The 14,305-nt window shown below is 43.1% G+C and overlaps 1 protein-coding gene across 2 annotated transcripts in view; it reads right to left on the minus strand.

Annotated features, from left to right (window-relative positions):
• Positions 1 to 4,484: 4,484 nt before the first annotated feature.
• Positions 4,485 to 14,305, minus strand: part of Sntg2 (syntrophin gamma 2) — a 202,725-nt gene continuing 192,904 nt past the window's right edge. For both annotated transcript variants that reach the window (XM_032907580.1, XM_032907581.1), the window contains one exon: positions 4,485 to 5,259. In XM_032907580.1, the coding sequence (XP_032763471.1) occupies positions 5,128 to 5,259 (132 nt within the window). In that variant the 3' untranslated portion in view covers positions 4,485 to 5,127. The remainder of the gene's footprint in view (positions 5,260 to 14,305) is intronic.

Here is a 14,305-nt window from a genome sequence, read left to right on the forward strand (position 1 = left end):
ATCAAATTCCTGTCCTCCCTGCAGACCTTAGTGGACCACAGGTGGAGTCAGATGTCATCATCTCTGATTCCCCTCAGCCTTATGCATAAAGCTGCCCTGGAAACCCTTTGTAAATGGAAGAGGAAGCCCACTCTTGGAAACCAAAGGTAGCACATATGCTGCTAGATCTTCATGTACACAGGGTTAGGCGACTCTGCCTGGTCCCACAGTGGTGGTGTGGAAGCATCTGGGAGATTCGAAGGTGAAGGAATGAAGCTGGGATCTGGGGAAGGGATTCACAGAAACAGATGATAGGAGCAGATCTGACCTATTTACTGATATTTTCTGGTCCCTCCACAGTGAACACTGACCAATTTAAAATATCAGAGATTGCCACATGAGTTCTGTGTGTCCAAAGTTTTAAGTCAATGCAGAGTGGTCCAGAGGAATTCACTATTCTTTGAGTGTCTGCCCTTAAACAAGCCAACACTCTCTGGATCTACAGCTCCGTACCTACAGCGCCTTCCGGAAACAACTGATGTGGGATGGGAAGCCTTTGGTGTCTGTCTGAGTTTTCTCCCCTGTTGCTGTGATGAAACATCCTGATAGACAAAGGGTTTATATCCATTCACTGTTCACAGTTCTCCATGGTAGGGAAGGCAAGTGAGTAGGAGCTTGAAGTAGCTTAAGGTGGAGAAGCTCCTCTGACACATATTCCTACTGACATGTTATGCTCAAAGGCATATTTAAAGCAACACTAGACTGAATCTTTTGAAATTGTGAACCAAAGTAATGACCTGACTTTGTGATGTTTACATCTAGCATTTTGGTCATGGCTATGCAAAAGTCATTGACCTTCTCCTCCTGATCTGAAATTCTGGTACAGCCTATAAAGTTTCCCCAAACCAACTTGCACAGAAAGCCCGTTTCTGTGTCTAGCCTCCTCCCTGCTGCCTTTGAAGGTTGAGCTAAAGAACTGCCACAAATCTACCCAAAAGGGAAGTGTCTTCCCTCTCTCTGCGGAGTATGCCAAGCCTCAAATTTGCTCTGAATCCCAGTTTTAAATGAGCAATTTATCGCACGAGAAACATTTTTCTTGGTGGTAAATATATGTTGTTCAAGTTTTCTAGCTGCTACTCTGGTGAAAATGTAAGAGTTAAGAACCAATAAAATATCCATCCTTCACCCAGCCAAATCCTGTGGAATCTATTTTGCCACTTCCAAATATAAAATATATTTTTTTAAAGCCAAGTGTTCACTAAAGCTGTCTCCACTGCCTCCCTATGCACTGTTCTTTTAATACTGCTGTCATACTGCCAAAGCTGTTGGGGGATTTATTTTTAAATTCAGAGATATGAATTTGGCTTTCCACTCACTTTCAGAACCATTTAAGTTTCTTCAGCTTTTAGAATGATGCTGTTCTGTCAAGAGATGTGGTTTCTCTGTTAGATGTTTGTACTGTTGGATTAGTCAGGGTTCTCTAGAGGGACAGAAATAATAGAACAAGTACATATTACAAATGGGATTTATTAGCTTGACTTACACAAGGACTGGGTAGGTCAACAATGACAATTTGCATGCTGGAGAGGCTGGGAACCCAGTAGCTACTCAGTCTAGATTCTCATGATTCTTGTGCCTCAACAGTCTTAATCTGATCCTGGAGGACTGGAAGGTTCTAGAGAGCCACTGGTCTTCAGTCCAGGGAGAATACTGAGGAGGATGGGTTTTGATGTTAGTGAATGCTGCTAGCAACAGTTCAGAAATGATTCCTCAGAGCTTCCTGTCAGGATTAAGGGTCCAAATAGGTTTCATTGCTTTGTCCTTCTCTGTTTCCGGCCTTTGTTGACTGGAGACAAATGTTTCCTCCACGATCCAGACAGAAATACCTGGACTTAGCTGCAAACAAACTGGAAGTGTTTTGGGAAATGGGGCCTATTGTTCTTCTTCAAGGTTATCTGGGCCCCTAGTCCTGAATATAACTAGTGGAAGGTGTAACAGAGCATATCGGGGAAGAGGGAAGGGCAAAGTGTGGCAGATGGATACACTGAGTTCCCATAAAATCAACTGTAAATACAGGATTTTGGTTTTTGGGAAAAGAACTTATTTTGATGTGTGTGTGTGTGTGTGTGTGTGTGTGTGTGTGTGTGTGTGTATCCCTGTGTAAGTACACATATATGCATTCAGCTGTCAGCAGAGGCCAGAAAAAGTGTTGAATGACGAGAACTGTAGTTACAGGTAGTTGTATACTGGGAGTGAAGGCTGATCCTTTGGAAGAGCAACAAGTGCTGTTAACCAGCAAGCCATATCTGCAGACCCCCATTAAGAGTTTTGAAACACCATCTTCCTTTTTGAAGCGGGAAAAGGCTTCTCCAGTAGCTGTTGGCACTCTATATTGATGACTCTGTTAAAAAGCTAGTCACAGGACGGAGCCCTGGTCCCAAACTCAGTGCTTTAACCCAGTCTAAGAAGCTCTGCTGGTGCAGTGGCTTCCTGATCTCCATGCTCAGACCAGAACCCATTATGAATTTTATATATTTATCTCTTTTTTTTTTTTTAAATCTAGCTTACATTTTTGAAATCTGTTTTTACTCATTGGCTTGCGATCATTTATTTTGAAAGTATGTCTCAACTGATTTCTTTCTAAAAGATGGGGTTCTTGTTTTTTCCCTCAGTAACAGAGTCCAATCATACCTGCTAGCCTCACTTTGTTAAAATCTAAGGTGCTGTGAATGGGCCACACAAACTCAATCCGAAGGCAAGACACACAGATGTGTTGGGTGCTACCCCATGACACATACAATGAATTTCTTTTAATCTCACTTTTTTTTTGCCTTTTAGGGTCATTGGTATTCCTAGTCTTCCTCATGAAGGTTGTGAATAAAGTATCAAGATAAACAATGATCAAGAGATGTTAACCAATGGGAATTATCTATTTGGAATGAGCTTCTACCTATATTTGAATCGCAAATTAAATGAGGGTTGATGACTTGGTTTACAATAATTTCCAAAATGAGACTCTTCCCCATTTACACACACTTAGTCAGTAGAAAGCTTTCTGTTCTTAGTATTCAAATGAGAGAACATGCATGAATGTTTGTGTTTATAATGAGAGCTAACGTACATGAATGTTCATGTTTATAAGATGATCACACTTAGCAGCTCAGAGTCTACAGGTTGCTTGGTAGAACTAAGACACCAAGTGGGACGTGGTGGGCATCGGGGACACTGGCTTGGCTCATTGCCAGTCTCGTCATGCCTCATAAGCCTCAGTGTCTTCATCCTGGAAGTAAGAGCCCAAGACAGAGTTTACTCACACCTGAGTGAGCTGGGAGCTGCCAAGGACCCCACAAATGGCCTCTACAGAGAGCACAGCCATTTTTTTTTATTTTCTAATAAAATATAGAACTGAGATGATCTTAAGATTAGTTAGGTATCTCAAAAGAAAATAAACATCTGACCCAGGAGCACGTACTGAGATCCTTAAGGTAGCTTGTCCTGAGAATGGTTTGGATGTGAAGGGTGAAGGTTTTGGTACCTGGAGGAGCCTGGGCTTAAAATGTGCCCACAACCACTTCACTTCAGGGTGCAATATTTGGCACCTGTGTAGTGTAGAGAAGGCAGTGGGCATCTGGCTATTTTTAAAATGTGCACCTTCCAGAAAGAGCTGTGCATTCACACACATATGAAAATAAACTGTAGGGTTTAATCTTCTGGGGGAAATGCTGTCACCTTCTCTGGTATCCAGTAAGGTCCATATTGGATACTGAGCATTTTCATAAAAAACAAAATGAAAAATTTCCCCATTTCTTCAACTGTAGTTCAGAACACCTTCCAATTTTGAGTGGGTTTTGTTTCTTTGTGGGTTTTTTTTATATAGAGAAAAATCTGTTCAACTTGGAGATCAGTGTATATATCCCCAAAGAGGATTTGGAGGGAGGGCACTTCATCACTCAGTCTTTTTCCCCTTTAAGTGTATGTTCACAGAACTCTTAACCTCCTGTTGCTACAGATAGTCAACTAACAGGAAGTCTGGGTAGAAACATGAGAACCAAGCCCCACACAGACAGTTCAAGGGTAGAATCGGAGGACCACTCCATTCCCACTAGAGTCTGAAAGGGCATCATGTATAACACATATGCTATATACATGATGGAGAAATATTGTATAAGAAGGAGGTTGCAATTTCAACAACAGAAGCACAAAACTAGTTTGATAGGGTGAAACTATATCCTTCCTCCCAGATATCAGATAAACATCTGTGGATGGCAGATAAGGAGCTGTTGCTGAGTGCCTTCATTGCTTCAAGGTCTGAAGGATAGCTAGCCCTCGGTGGTGTTTGTCTCTGCTTTCCACACGGCCCCTGTGTTTCCTTCCTCTCTGCAGTCAGATGGTTACACTCACCCTTTTCTAGAAGCCTTGACAAATGAGCATAGAATCACACCTTTCCCTAACCACAGCCTGAATTTCTGAAAGGAAACTCAAGAATTCCATTAAATTGCTTTTAATAAGAAAAATAGAAAAGTCCCAGATTAGAAGTTATAAACAATATGAAAGACAAGGAAACCAAAAGCATGTGCTGTATTTGATTAATTAGGAAAAAATAGAATTCACATTTAAATGATATATAATTCAATTGCATAATAAACATGTAAGCATTTAATATAAAACTAAATAATTCAAATTCCCTCATCTCTCTCTTCATTTATCACCCTGTTCATTTCACAACCCAAATGCCTGTCCCACCCGTGACAGAGAGTTTGGTAATTGTAGGCCTGTAGGAACCCCATTTCTCCTAAGAAAGAGTAAATGGTGGCTTCTGACTCTCCTACCTGGCACTTTGCAAAAATAAAATTTGGATTTCAAGAATGCAAGCAGTGAACTGTGGCGTTACATCACCGGCTGTTTGACAGGCTGGGACGGGATAGTTTCAGAGGACCCTGAGTTCCTACCACCACTGTGCCTGGTCAGGTTGATACCCCATTGTCAGATTCAACAGTCTGACCCATCTGTGAAACTAGCGATGTCTTTATTGGTATCACAACTATAGGCTCATTATAAAACCACACAAAGTTGCAACATTGTGCAGGAAAGGTTTGTTTCTTAAGAAAATAATTTAACTGTTCGCACGCAGCACTCCTTAGACTTGTTTTAGCTGCTGCACATGTATCTTCTTGCCACGCTCTGGCTGTCCATGAATGCAGGGTCTAGGGAGGCCACCTTGGCAGCAATGAAGGAGTGGATGCAGTGGAGGACTGCTGTCAAATCCTGGAACTCCAGCTCCTGAGGATGAACGAAACAAGACTATGGTCACTGAGAAGATGCATTATGGTAACTTTCAGCAAATTCAGTTCTTTGTGTACGCCAAGACTCGTTCTCCAAGTAAATACAAGTGCACGGTAAACCAGGTGATGTTAAAATAAAGGCGGTATTGCACAGTCAACATATATTTATAAAGATGGATATGCTGTTGTTGGCATTGGTACTCAGACAATGTAGGCTGTGTCTCCTTAATCTCCATACAGGTTGAGATGCATGTCCTTTACTCAGCATTCCTCCTTAGTTGGTGATAGGTCTGAAGCTAGGGTTTCTGTCTTCACCGCAGGCGAAAATGCCAGGGCTAACAATGACTGTGCGATCAGAGTCTCATGGTGATGGGGCTACCTGTTTGCTTACCCTAGTTGCATGTGTGCCCTTTTCCAAGTGTGGCTTGTAATGGGCCTTTTTAGAAGCGCAGTCAGAGTCCTGCTATGTGAACAGCACGTGGAGGGAGAGACCTTGGTTCCTCCACATCCAGTTGTCATGTCAACAAAAGGGAGAAAGGATGCTCAAGAACAAGATACTTTAGAAGGTGATACTTTAGAAGCTTTTTAAATTTAAGGTAAAAATACCTTAAATTCATGGGTCCTTACTTCTCCACCTTAAAGCTCTCAAAGACTAATATTGAAGAATAAAACCTATATAAGCCATTACAATTATTTTAAAAGAAGTAGTAGTAATAAGTAGTAGTAGTAGTAGTAGTAGTAGTAGTAGTAGTAGTAGTAGTAGTAATAGGAACTTGCCCAAATTTAGGAAATAATAATAATAGTAATAAATAATAATAATAATTATTATTATTATTTTGTGAGTGCTACTCTTGTAGAGGTCAGAGGACACTTTGTAGAGTCAATTCTCTTCTTCTACAATGGGTTCTGAGATCAAATTCAGATGGGTTCTGAGCCATCTCACTGGTCTCTGAGATTATTTTCTCCCCTACAAATTTCCCCACACAAAGTTCCCAGTCCCAACCAACAAAATTGGCAATGAGCCTACAAGACAATATACAAGCTGAAGTCTTCAAATGTCATGCTGTTACAGAGAAAAGCAATATTAGTGTCTTGGGATACAAATCCACCCCAACCTGCCACCCATCCAACAGGCAGAAAAGGTGATTTCAGTACACGACTGATGATTTTTTTTCTACTCTATGCTGTATCAATATGATGAATTTCCAATATGGCAAAGAACAGCACAGTTCCTTTTAAAGTGACTGTTCATTCATTGACATACCACTTATTAAAATTGAGCAAAATTCAATCATATTCTAAACTGCTGAGATAAGACCACAGAGAAAACGTCATCATTTTCAGGAGGACAGTCTGCTCAGGCTTGTCAGTCCCTCAGTTGTACTTGACAGGACCTCTGGGATGGGAAGTCAGCACACCTGCCTACAGGAGAGATGGCAACTCATCACAGGTGCTGAAGTCCTCCTGGACACCTGATGTGATATTTTTACTAAGATTACTAAGGTGCTTCCTAAGAGAAGGACCTCATACTGTAAAGCTAGCTTCTATCTTCCTTTACAGAAGGCCCCACCCACATGCCTCTCTTGGTGTGTCATCCATTCCCTTCAGAAACTGCTCCTGTACTGGTACTCAGGACCCTGAACCAACCAGAGTGCCAGGGAAGGGGATAGGAGAATTCGCTTAGAAATGGCAAAGTTGAACTGCTGGTACATGGAAAGTGTGAGTCAACTGGAAAATGAATCCCGTTGAAATCATACCTGGCCAGAGAGGGAAAAGGCACAGGTATGGGGTCCCTTGCACTTAGAAGCTGTCCTCTACCTCCTTATACCTGTGACCCAAAGGTTCTCTTTTCTTCTTGACAATGTAAGATCCTCCTTTGCATGGAGGTAAAGCTTAACCTTGACTTTTTACCTGCATGAAATAATTACTTTTTTTTTTTTTTTTTTTTTTGGTATGGGTAAAGAACAAGATGTCTCGGATGCTTAGGGTTTCCTTTATACCACTAAAGGGATTTCATAGCAGAACTCTATACTTGCTCCATGAGCACCCACATCCTGGTTGTTGGATCCATGAGTTGAATTACCTAGCTGCTTTTCTGGATGTCAACCCGTCCTTGTGTTTTCTGTACACCGTGAGATGATAGTCAGGATGTTTTATCACTTTCAATTTTTCTCCATAAGAGAGGAAGACCAAGGAACATTCTTGAACAAACACAACATTCTTGCAAGCTTACCAAAACTCTTACTTTCATCTGCATACGCTCCTGATCGTAATCATCTTCTCTGGGGGATGAGTGGAAGGACAAAGTCACAAAGCCCCACATCACGTATGCTTCCACAGCTGTGCTTTATGTACAAAAGCTGAAAATTGCTTTACAAATTCCTACGATTCGCTCAATAACAGCACGGCACTCTGGAAGAAGCAGCCAGATGGCCACTGGCATGGAGATGCACATCTCAAAGCAGCCTTGGCATTTCCTGGCATGGCAATTTGAAGCCACGTGAAAAAAAAATTGAAAAGACTATCTACCACAAGAGAGTCACTCTGTGCAAGATCTCAGCCAAGAGTGTTCCTGCCCAGGAATCAAGTGTGAGCTTCTGAAAGCAGGAATCAGTCTTGATCCAAATACCGAATCTGAACACTTCACAGAACATCCTTGGTTTGAGCCAAGGGCCACGTCATGGTACCTGCTGCTCGGCCTAGATCCTAAGCAGATGCTGCCAGCAGGGCCATCCTGAACTACCCTTTTTGCAAGAGTTGTGAGCCAAAGACACGTTTGGCTTCTGTTGGGACAGGACATTCATAGTGAGTCCAGCGTTGTCTCTGTGCCTGCCACTCCCTGCTGGCCCCTTAAACATGTGTCCCAGGGGTGGCAGGCTGCCAACTCCCACCCGCTGAGAAAGAGAATCTGTACACTTGAGTTGGACGTCATACAGCAGGGGTACAGCAACTGCCTCCAAATTTGTCTGACAGACCTTAGATAAAGATAATTGTTTTTAAAAACAAGTTTAGAGAAAAGCCAAGAAAGCCATATCTGTAACTATAGACTGACCCTTTCTCAGGTCAGCTGAGCTGTCTTGTCTAGGAGTGACGCATGGGCTGTTTTTTTCAAACACATTTGACATTTTGAGAATGGGGTCTTCCGCCACAAGTGCAATGGAGCCCTGAGAAGCCCAGGAGAGGATGATTCTTGGCGAGCTATACTGCTAAAAATATAAATAAATAAACGCTATTTCTACATTTAGTCGTAGCTTCTTGTCAGTGGAGCCTCAGTACAGCGCCTGAGTAATAAAGCAGGCAAATCTGGAAGGAAACCCTGACCGGTGACCCAGTCCCTGCTCACCCGTGTCAGGCTGGGTTGGAATGGAGTTGATGGCTAATGCCTGTGACAGAGATGTCGCCTTGCAATGTGGACTCTGGTTCCTCCACATACTGGCTGGGCAGTCAGGTAGTGAGTAAGCCAGTGCCAACAGCCCTCCAATGTTTTTAGCATGTGTTACTAGCTCTAGTGTCAACCATCCTCCCATGATTACTAATGGCTTGCCACACGGCTAGGAAATTTTCTGAAAATTTACTTCATGAATCTGGTGCCATTTTGATCAGATACAGTGAATGATTGAGCTGGACAACCAGGAGATTGTGTAATCTCCCTGTCAGTGAACCTGTAACCTCATAGCAGCTCCTGTACCATCCCTGAGGAACTAAGGGTGATGACAGGGATCAGGGGACAGTCACTGGAGCGTCATCAGTGTGAGATGGATATTATCCCTTTATCCACATAGCTTTGTCAAATCAATAACATCGCCTTGCCTCAAAATTACAATTTAAATGAAGATAAAAGTCAGAGACCACCATTCCAGCTTTAAAATGAGGAAATGGAGTTCAAAACAATCTTCCAAAGTGACAAGGCAGAAATGTCACTTGAAGTCAGGGATCCAAGAAGCCCCATAGGACTTCGCTGTGTCCCCTGCTAGAGTTTTAGGAACTTGGTACAACAGTGTCACTATGTTGCAAGCTGCCTGGGGAGAGTAACCTCAAACAATTCTTCATCACCAGGATTCCTGAGTTTCTCTGAAGAACAGAATTTAAGCCTTTTCCAACTTCCCTATTCTGCAGATGTCTTTGTCGACAGGTGGGTAGCATTGTTGAAGGGATGTCCAGCTGCCATCACACTAGAGGAACTTGGCCAGGAACCCCACCATAACGGTATCAAGGAATGGAGGGGAAGGTAATTTTGATGGTTCCTTCTTCCCTTGATTCAATTCTTGAATAAAGCATTTTTACATTTGTGCAGGGGTGGGGTTAGAGACATTCCAGAATAGGGCAGGAGCCAAGGAGCAAAAGCAAAACGCCGATGGTAGCTATGGGTCTGTGCATGTGTATCATTAGGGAGAAACTATGAGTGGGTTCTGAGATATCCTTAAGGTCACGGCCCAGAGCACACAGCACACACATCACTCTAAGGACGACCCTTCAGGAAGTACAGGGAGCTATGGATGGAGGGTGTGTAGGAGGCAGAGTCATGTCTACGGGGCAAGGACGCCTGTCTAGTATGAGACAGAGAAGAAGGCCTATGGAAAGAAATTCTTTTCAGACAAGGACAAGAGTCTGTGAGAAAAGATGAGGGCTCGAGTTAAGGTAGACGAAAGGCAATGCCAGCTTTGAGAGGTGCAGATATATGCAGGGTTAGGGCTGCTCTTCTTGGTACAACCTGGATAAAAGATCCCCAAAGAATCAGGACTGCACCTGCGAGGGGTGAAGCAACCAGTGTGTGTGTGTGTGTGTGTGTGTGTGTGTGTGTGAGAGAGAGAGAGAGAGAGAGAGAGAGAGAGAGAGACAGAGACAGAGACAGAGACAGAGACAGAGACAGAGAGACAGAGTAAAAGACAGACAGAGACAGAGACAGACAGAGAGGAAGAAGCAGGAGAAGACGGGGAGATCAACTCATGGTAGTCAGTCTGGAGCTGGAGGGAATAATGGAGAGTGTAAGAATCCACTCTTTGCCTCAAAGGAGGCGCCTCTCCTCACTTTATTTGCAATTTTCTTGCCTCAGGTAGGCTGTCTCTGGTTTCACTCTCCCAGTCTTAGCCACATGTGGCTCACTGAAATGTGAAAGTACTAGAAATTTCCAGAAGTCAACAATTTGTAAGCTTTAAGTTCCCCACTAATTTGTGTAGCTTGATGGAACCACACGGTCTCCTGTTTGTTATACCAGGATGCAGACATCCTTTGGCCCAGTGAGTCCACACTGCATACACTGCCTGCTGCTAGTCACTTAGGAGCCATCTGTTGTCACACCAACTGTCTTGGCACCACGGTCACCCTTACTCTGCTTAACGATGACCCTAAAGTAGAAGAATAGTGATACTCGGCAATTCAGATATGACAATAAGAAGATATAACCTGCAACAAGTTATGTTTATTACAAATTTGTATAAGAATATTTGTTTGGCATACACTGGAGGACATATCGACAGATGCACAGGTTTTAGTGTTAAATTAATTACTTTTAGGAATCACTGTGATCTGTGATCTGGCTCAAGGAATTTAAGGGAGGAAATTTTACTTTGGCTCAAGATTTCAAGAGATTGACGTTCGTCACGCTAGGCACCAGGTAGGAGCTGCTCATGGTGGGTGGGAGTGTATGGAGCATGGGGAGGCAGCTCTTCATATCCTGAAAGACCAAGAAGCAGAGGCCTCAAGCCAGAAGCAGATATATAACCTTCAAGTGCTACCCCAGACACTCAGGTCTGCTAGCTGGAGCCTGGAGCTAAAGTTTCGACAAGGTCTGGAATCAGCAATAGTAGCTGTGGACCAAGAGTTCAAACACATGTGGGGAATATCTCAGATTCAGCTCAAATAGGTATTGTCTGTGACTTCTGGTAGCCACTGGGTCGGGAGGTGTAAGAACATTCCTTCTGGAAAGGGAGATCCTCTTATAGCAAGTTCATGTTTGTCTCAGTCCCTGTTCTATTGCTTGGAGAAGCACCGTGACCAAGGCAACCCTTGTAAAAGAAGGCATTTAATTGTAGGCTTTCTTACAGTTTCAAAGGCTTAGTCCATTCTCATCATGGCAGGGAGCATGGCAGCATGCATGGCACGAGAGAACTAGCTGAGAGCTTTGCATCCTGATCTGCACAGAGGCAGAGAGAGACTGGGTCTGGCATGGGCTTTTGAAACCTCGAAGCTCACCCCCAGTGACACTTCCTCCAAAATGGCCATGGTACTTAATCCCTCTAATTCTTTCAAATAGTTCAACATTTGAACATCTGGCATTTACATACATGGCCAGCAGTGCCATACTTACTCAAACCTCCATGGTATTTGGCAGGCTTTGAAGGCATATATTTTAAAATGTTTGCTGTCACCCTCAAAATTGGCGTCGTAATCTGACTGTAGGCAGTGGTCTGCGTTAGGTGATGAAATTGTCTGTTTTCTCTGGTTCACATTTTTTTTCAAAAAGGATTCATTTTAATTAAAAAAATTATTTGTATGGCTATATGTCTGTGCCAGGTATGTACATATGACAGCAGGTGTCAGTGGAAGCCAAAACGTGATATCAGATCCCCTAGAATTGAATTAAAGGCATTGCAGGCCATAAGGCATAGGTCCTGTAAATTGAACTTGGTTCTAAGTCATCTCTCAAGCACCCCTGGTATACATTCTTAGTCTTTCTCCTTCAGTAAATAACAGAATTACAAATTAATGCCTCTTATTGACATTGGCAAGATTTTTTTTTTAAGACAAACATGACTTCTCTAAGTAACCTTGATTCTGTCACATTTGGTGCGTCCACATATTTTAAGATGGACGAGAACTTTTGGCAAAGCTGTTTTAACTAATACTTTTTTTTTTTTTTTTTTGTAATTTGCACTGACTCCAGGGTATCTCACACACATACCGAGAGCGAAAGAAGCTGGGAATGAGGAATGACTGCGTGGTTTCACCTTTTTTTTCCCTGTGCTGGTAAATATTTTATTTGGAAATTTCCATGTTCCGACAAATACAAATAACTCCTACACATTTTATTCAACCAAGGTCAACATCTTGAAGGACAGTATAGAATTTCCCTCATTTTTAATTTAATGTTGAGGGGTAAGTTATTGATGGTGATGCCCTGGGAAGATACCTTCAGGTTGCTCTGGTGTACAAATAATTTACAAATGCATGAAGCTGGCACTGGCTCATACCACGATGGGCTTTGCCACTTGGGGTGTCACCAGGCTCTGCAAGGCTACTCAGCGCAGCCTCCTGGGCTTTCTTCTTGGCCCAGTGAGGACGGCAGGAATAACTTCCATCTCTCTTTTTAGGGAGGCACACCCACACTTTTGCTTCTCTTTCCCTTTTTAAAAACATGGTGCTCAAATCCACTTTTCATTCTATCAGTAACATGAGTTGTTTCTTTGAACCCAAACCTTCACTCATCTCCAGGGGCAGTGAATAAGGAGAGTGCACTCACATTCCAAAACATAGAGGGAAATTGGGCCCAGCTGTCTCTGCTTGTAGAATCTGTTATTTCATCAACTATAATTAGAAGCAAAGTGATTAATAAAATGGACGGGGAGTGGAAGAGATAATCTACGCAGTTCCCTTGCACAGAGGAAAAAGCAAGTTTACAGCACATGTCTGCAGGGGCAGCTAGACCAGCCATGCTTCAGGGTGTCTAATACTCTCGTGATGCTTGGCCATGGGGACAGTGTCTTTTCATATGTGGAGATAATCCTTTGACAAAGTTCCTAGCAACCCAGTTAGCTTTCTAGATATCTCCCCTTTCCAGGACCTAGGGCTTGAAGCTCCTATGAACAGACTTGTCCTCAAACCCAAGCTATATGCTGGCGTTCACCGGTATCCACCTGCCTCACTTTAGAAAGAACATCTCAATGTTATGCTAGTTTTTTTCTGCCTTGAGATTTTTTTCTTCCTTCCTCTAGCCTAGAGAGAGTTAGCAGCAAAGCTTCAGAGATCACTCTTAGGGAACAGACTTCCTATATGCTTGCCTCACTATACGGTCAGCTTGTTCAGGAAGCTTAGGATGCGAGTTGCCACAGAGCCTCAGAAACTAGCTCCAGCCTGGGGACATCTTAGAGGGGTAACTGTATCATCAAGTTACCACTTGGTACAGAGTATCTTCTGGTGGAAGGAGAGTTACATACTTGCCTATAGAGCACATTTAGCTGTGTGTTTCTGTTAATAGGCTAGTTCTAATTCCACGGTCAGTCGGAACACTGTGATTCTAATCTCACAATGAACAGGACACACTCGAAACAAAACTAAGCCAAAGAAAGCCACCTGCTACTGTGTAATGGCTGAGTGGCGTGAGCAAGCTTGCATGGGAGCAGACTCAAATGACCCTGAGGAACATTGGAACTGAGCACCGCTCCTGAGGGGTGCTGCACCTCTGCCTCTGTTCTTCCTCTCTTTCTGCTGCAGAGGTCATTCAGTTGTCCCTGGTTTCTCCTCATGAGCAGTGTAACGATCTGTCTAATGGCTGGGTTGGGTTGGCTACTCCATTTTGCTTCTTCTGACTCCGAAATAGTTTTTCAGTGTGACTAGGGCAGCAGCATCAGTAACCCATGCCTGGCATTGCTCTCTGTCTCTCTGCTGCCTGCTCTCAGCTCAGGTTACTCACACCCAGGTCTCCGCTCTGCATCACACAGACTTTATTGGCTTCCTGATGACAGAGACAACTCTTACAGAGCGAAAATTATGTGCTATTGTTTCTCCCAAAGACAGAATTATTCTTCATTAGACCGTGCTTTGTTACAAGGATACAGATGGGGATATTAGGGGTAAGATTGGTCTGCAATGATGAAAGCACTTCATTTTAATAATGAGAATATTTTTCTTCTGAGAAACTTGTAAAACGCTGGGTATATTTAGTACCCCCCCTCTTCTTCCCCTCCTCCTCTCTTATCCTTCCCCACTCTCTTTCTTCCTTGAGACAGGGTCTCACGTATTTCAGGGTGATCTCGAGCTTGCTGTACAGCTAAGGATGACTTTCAACCTGTGATGCTCTTCTACCTCCCAAACGCTGGGATTACGGG

The sequence above is a fragment of the Rattus rattus genome, chromosome 7 (assembly GCF_011064425.1).
Source record: "Rattus rattus isolate New Zealand chromosome 7, Rrattus_CSIRO_v1, whole genome shotgun sequence".
Lineage (NCBI taxonomy): Eukaryota > Metazoa > Chordata > Mammalia > Rodentia > Muridae > Rattus > Rattus rattus.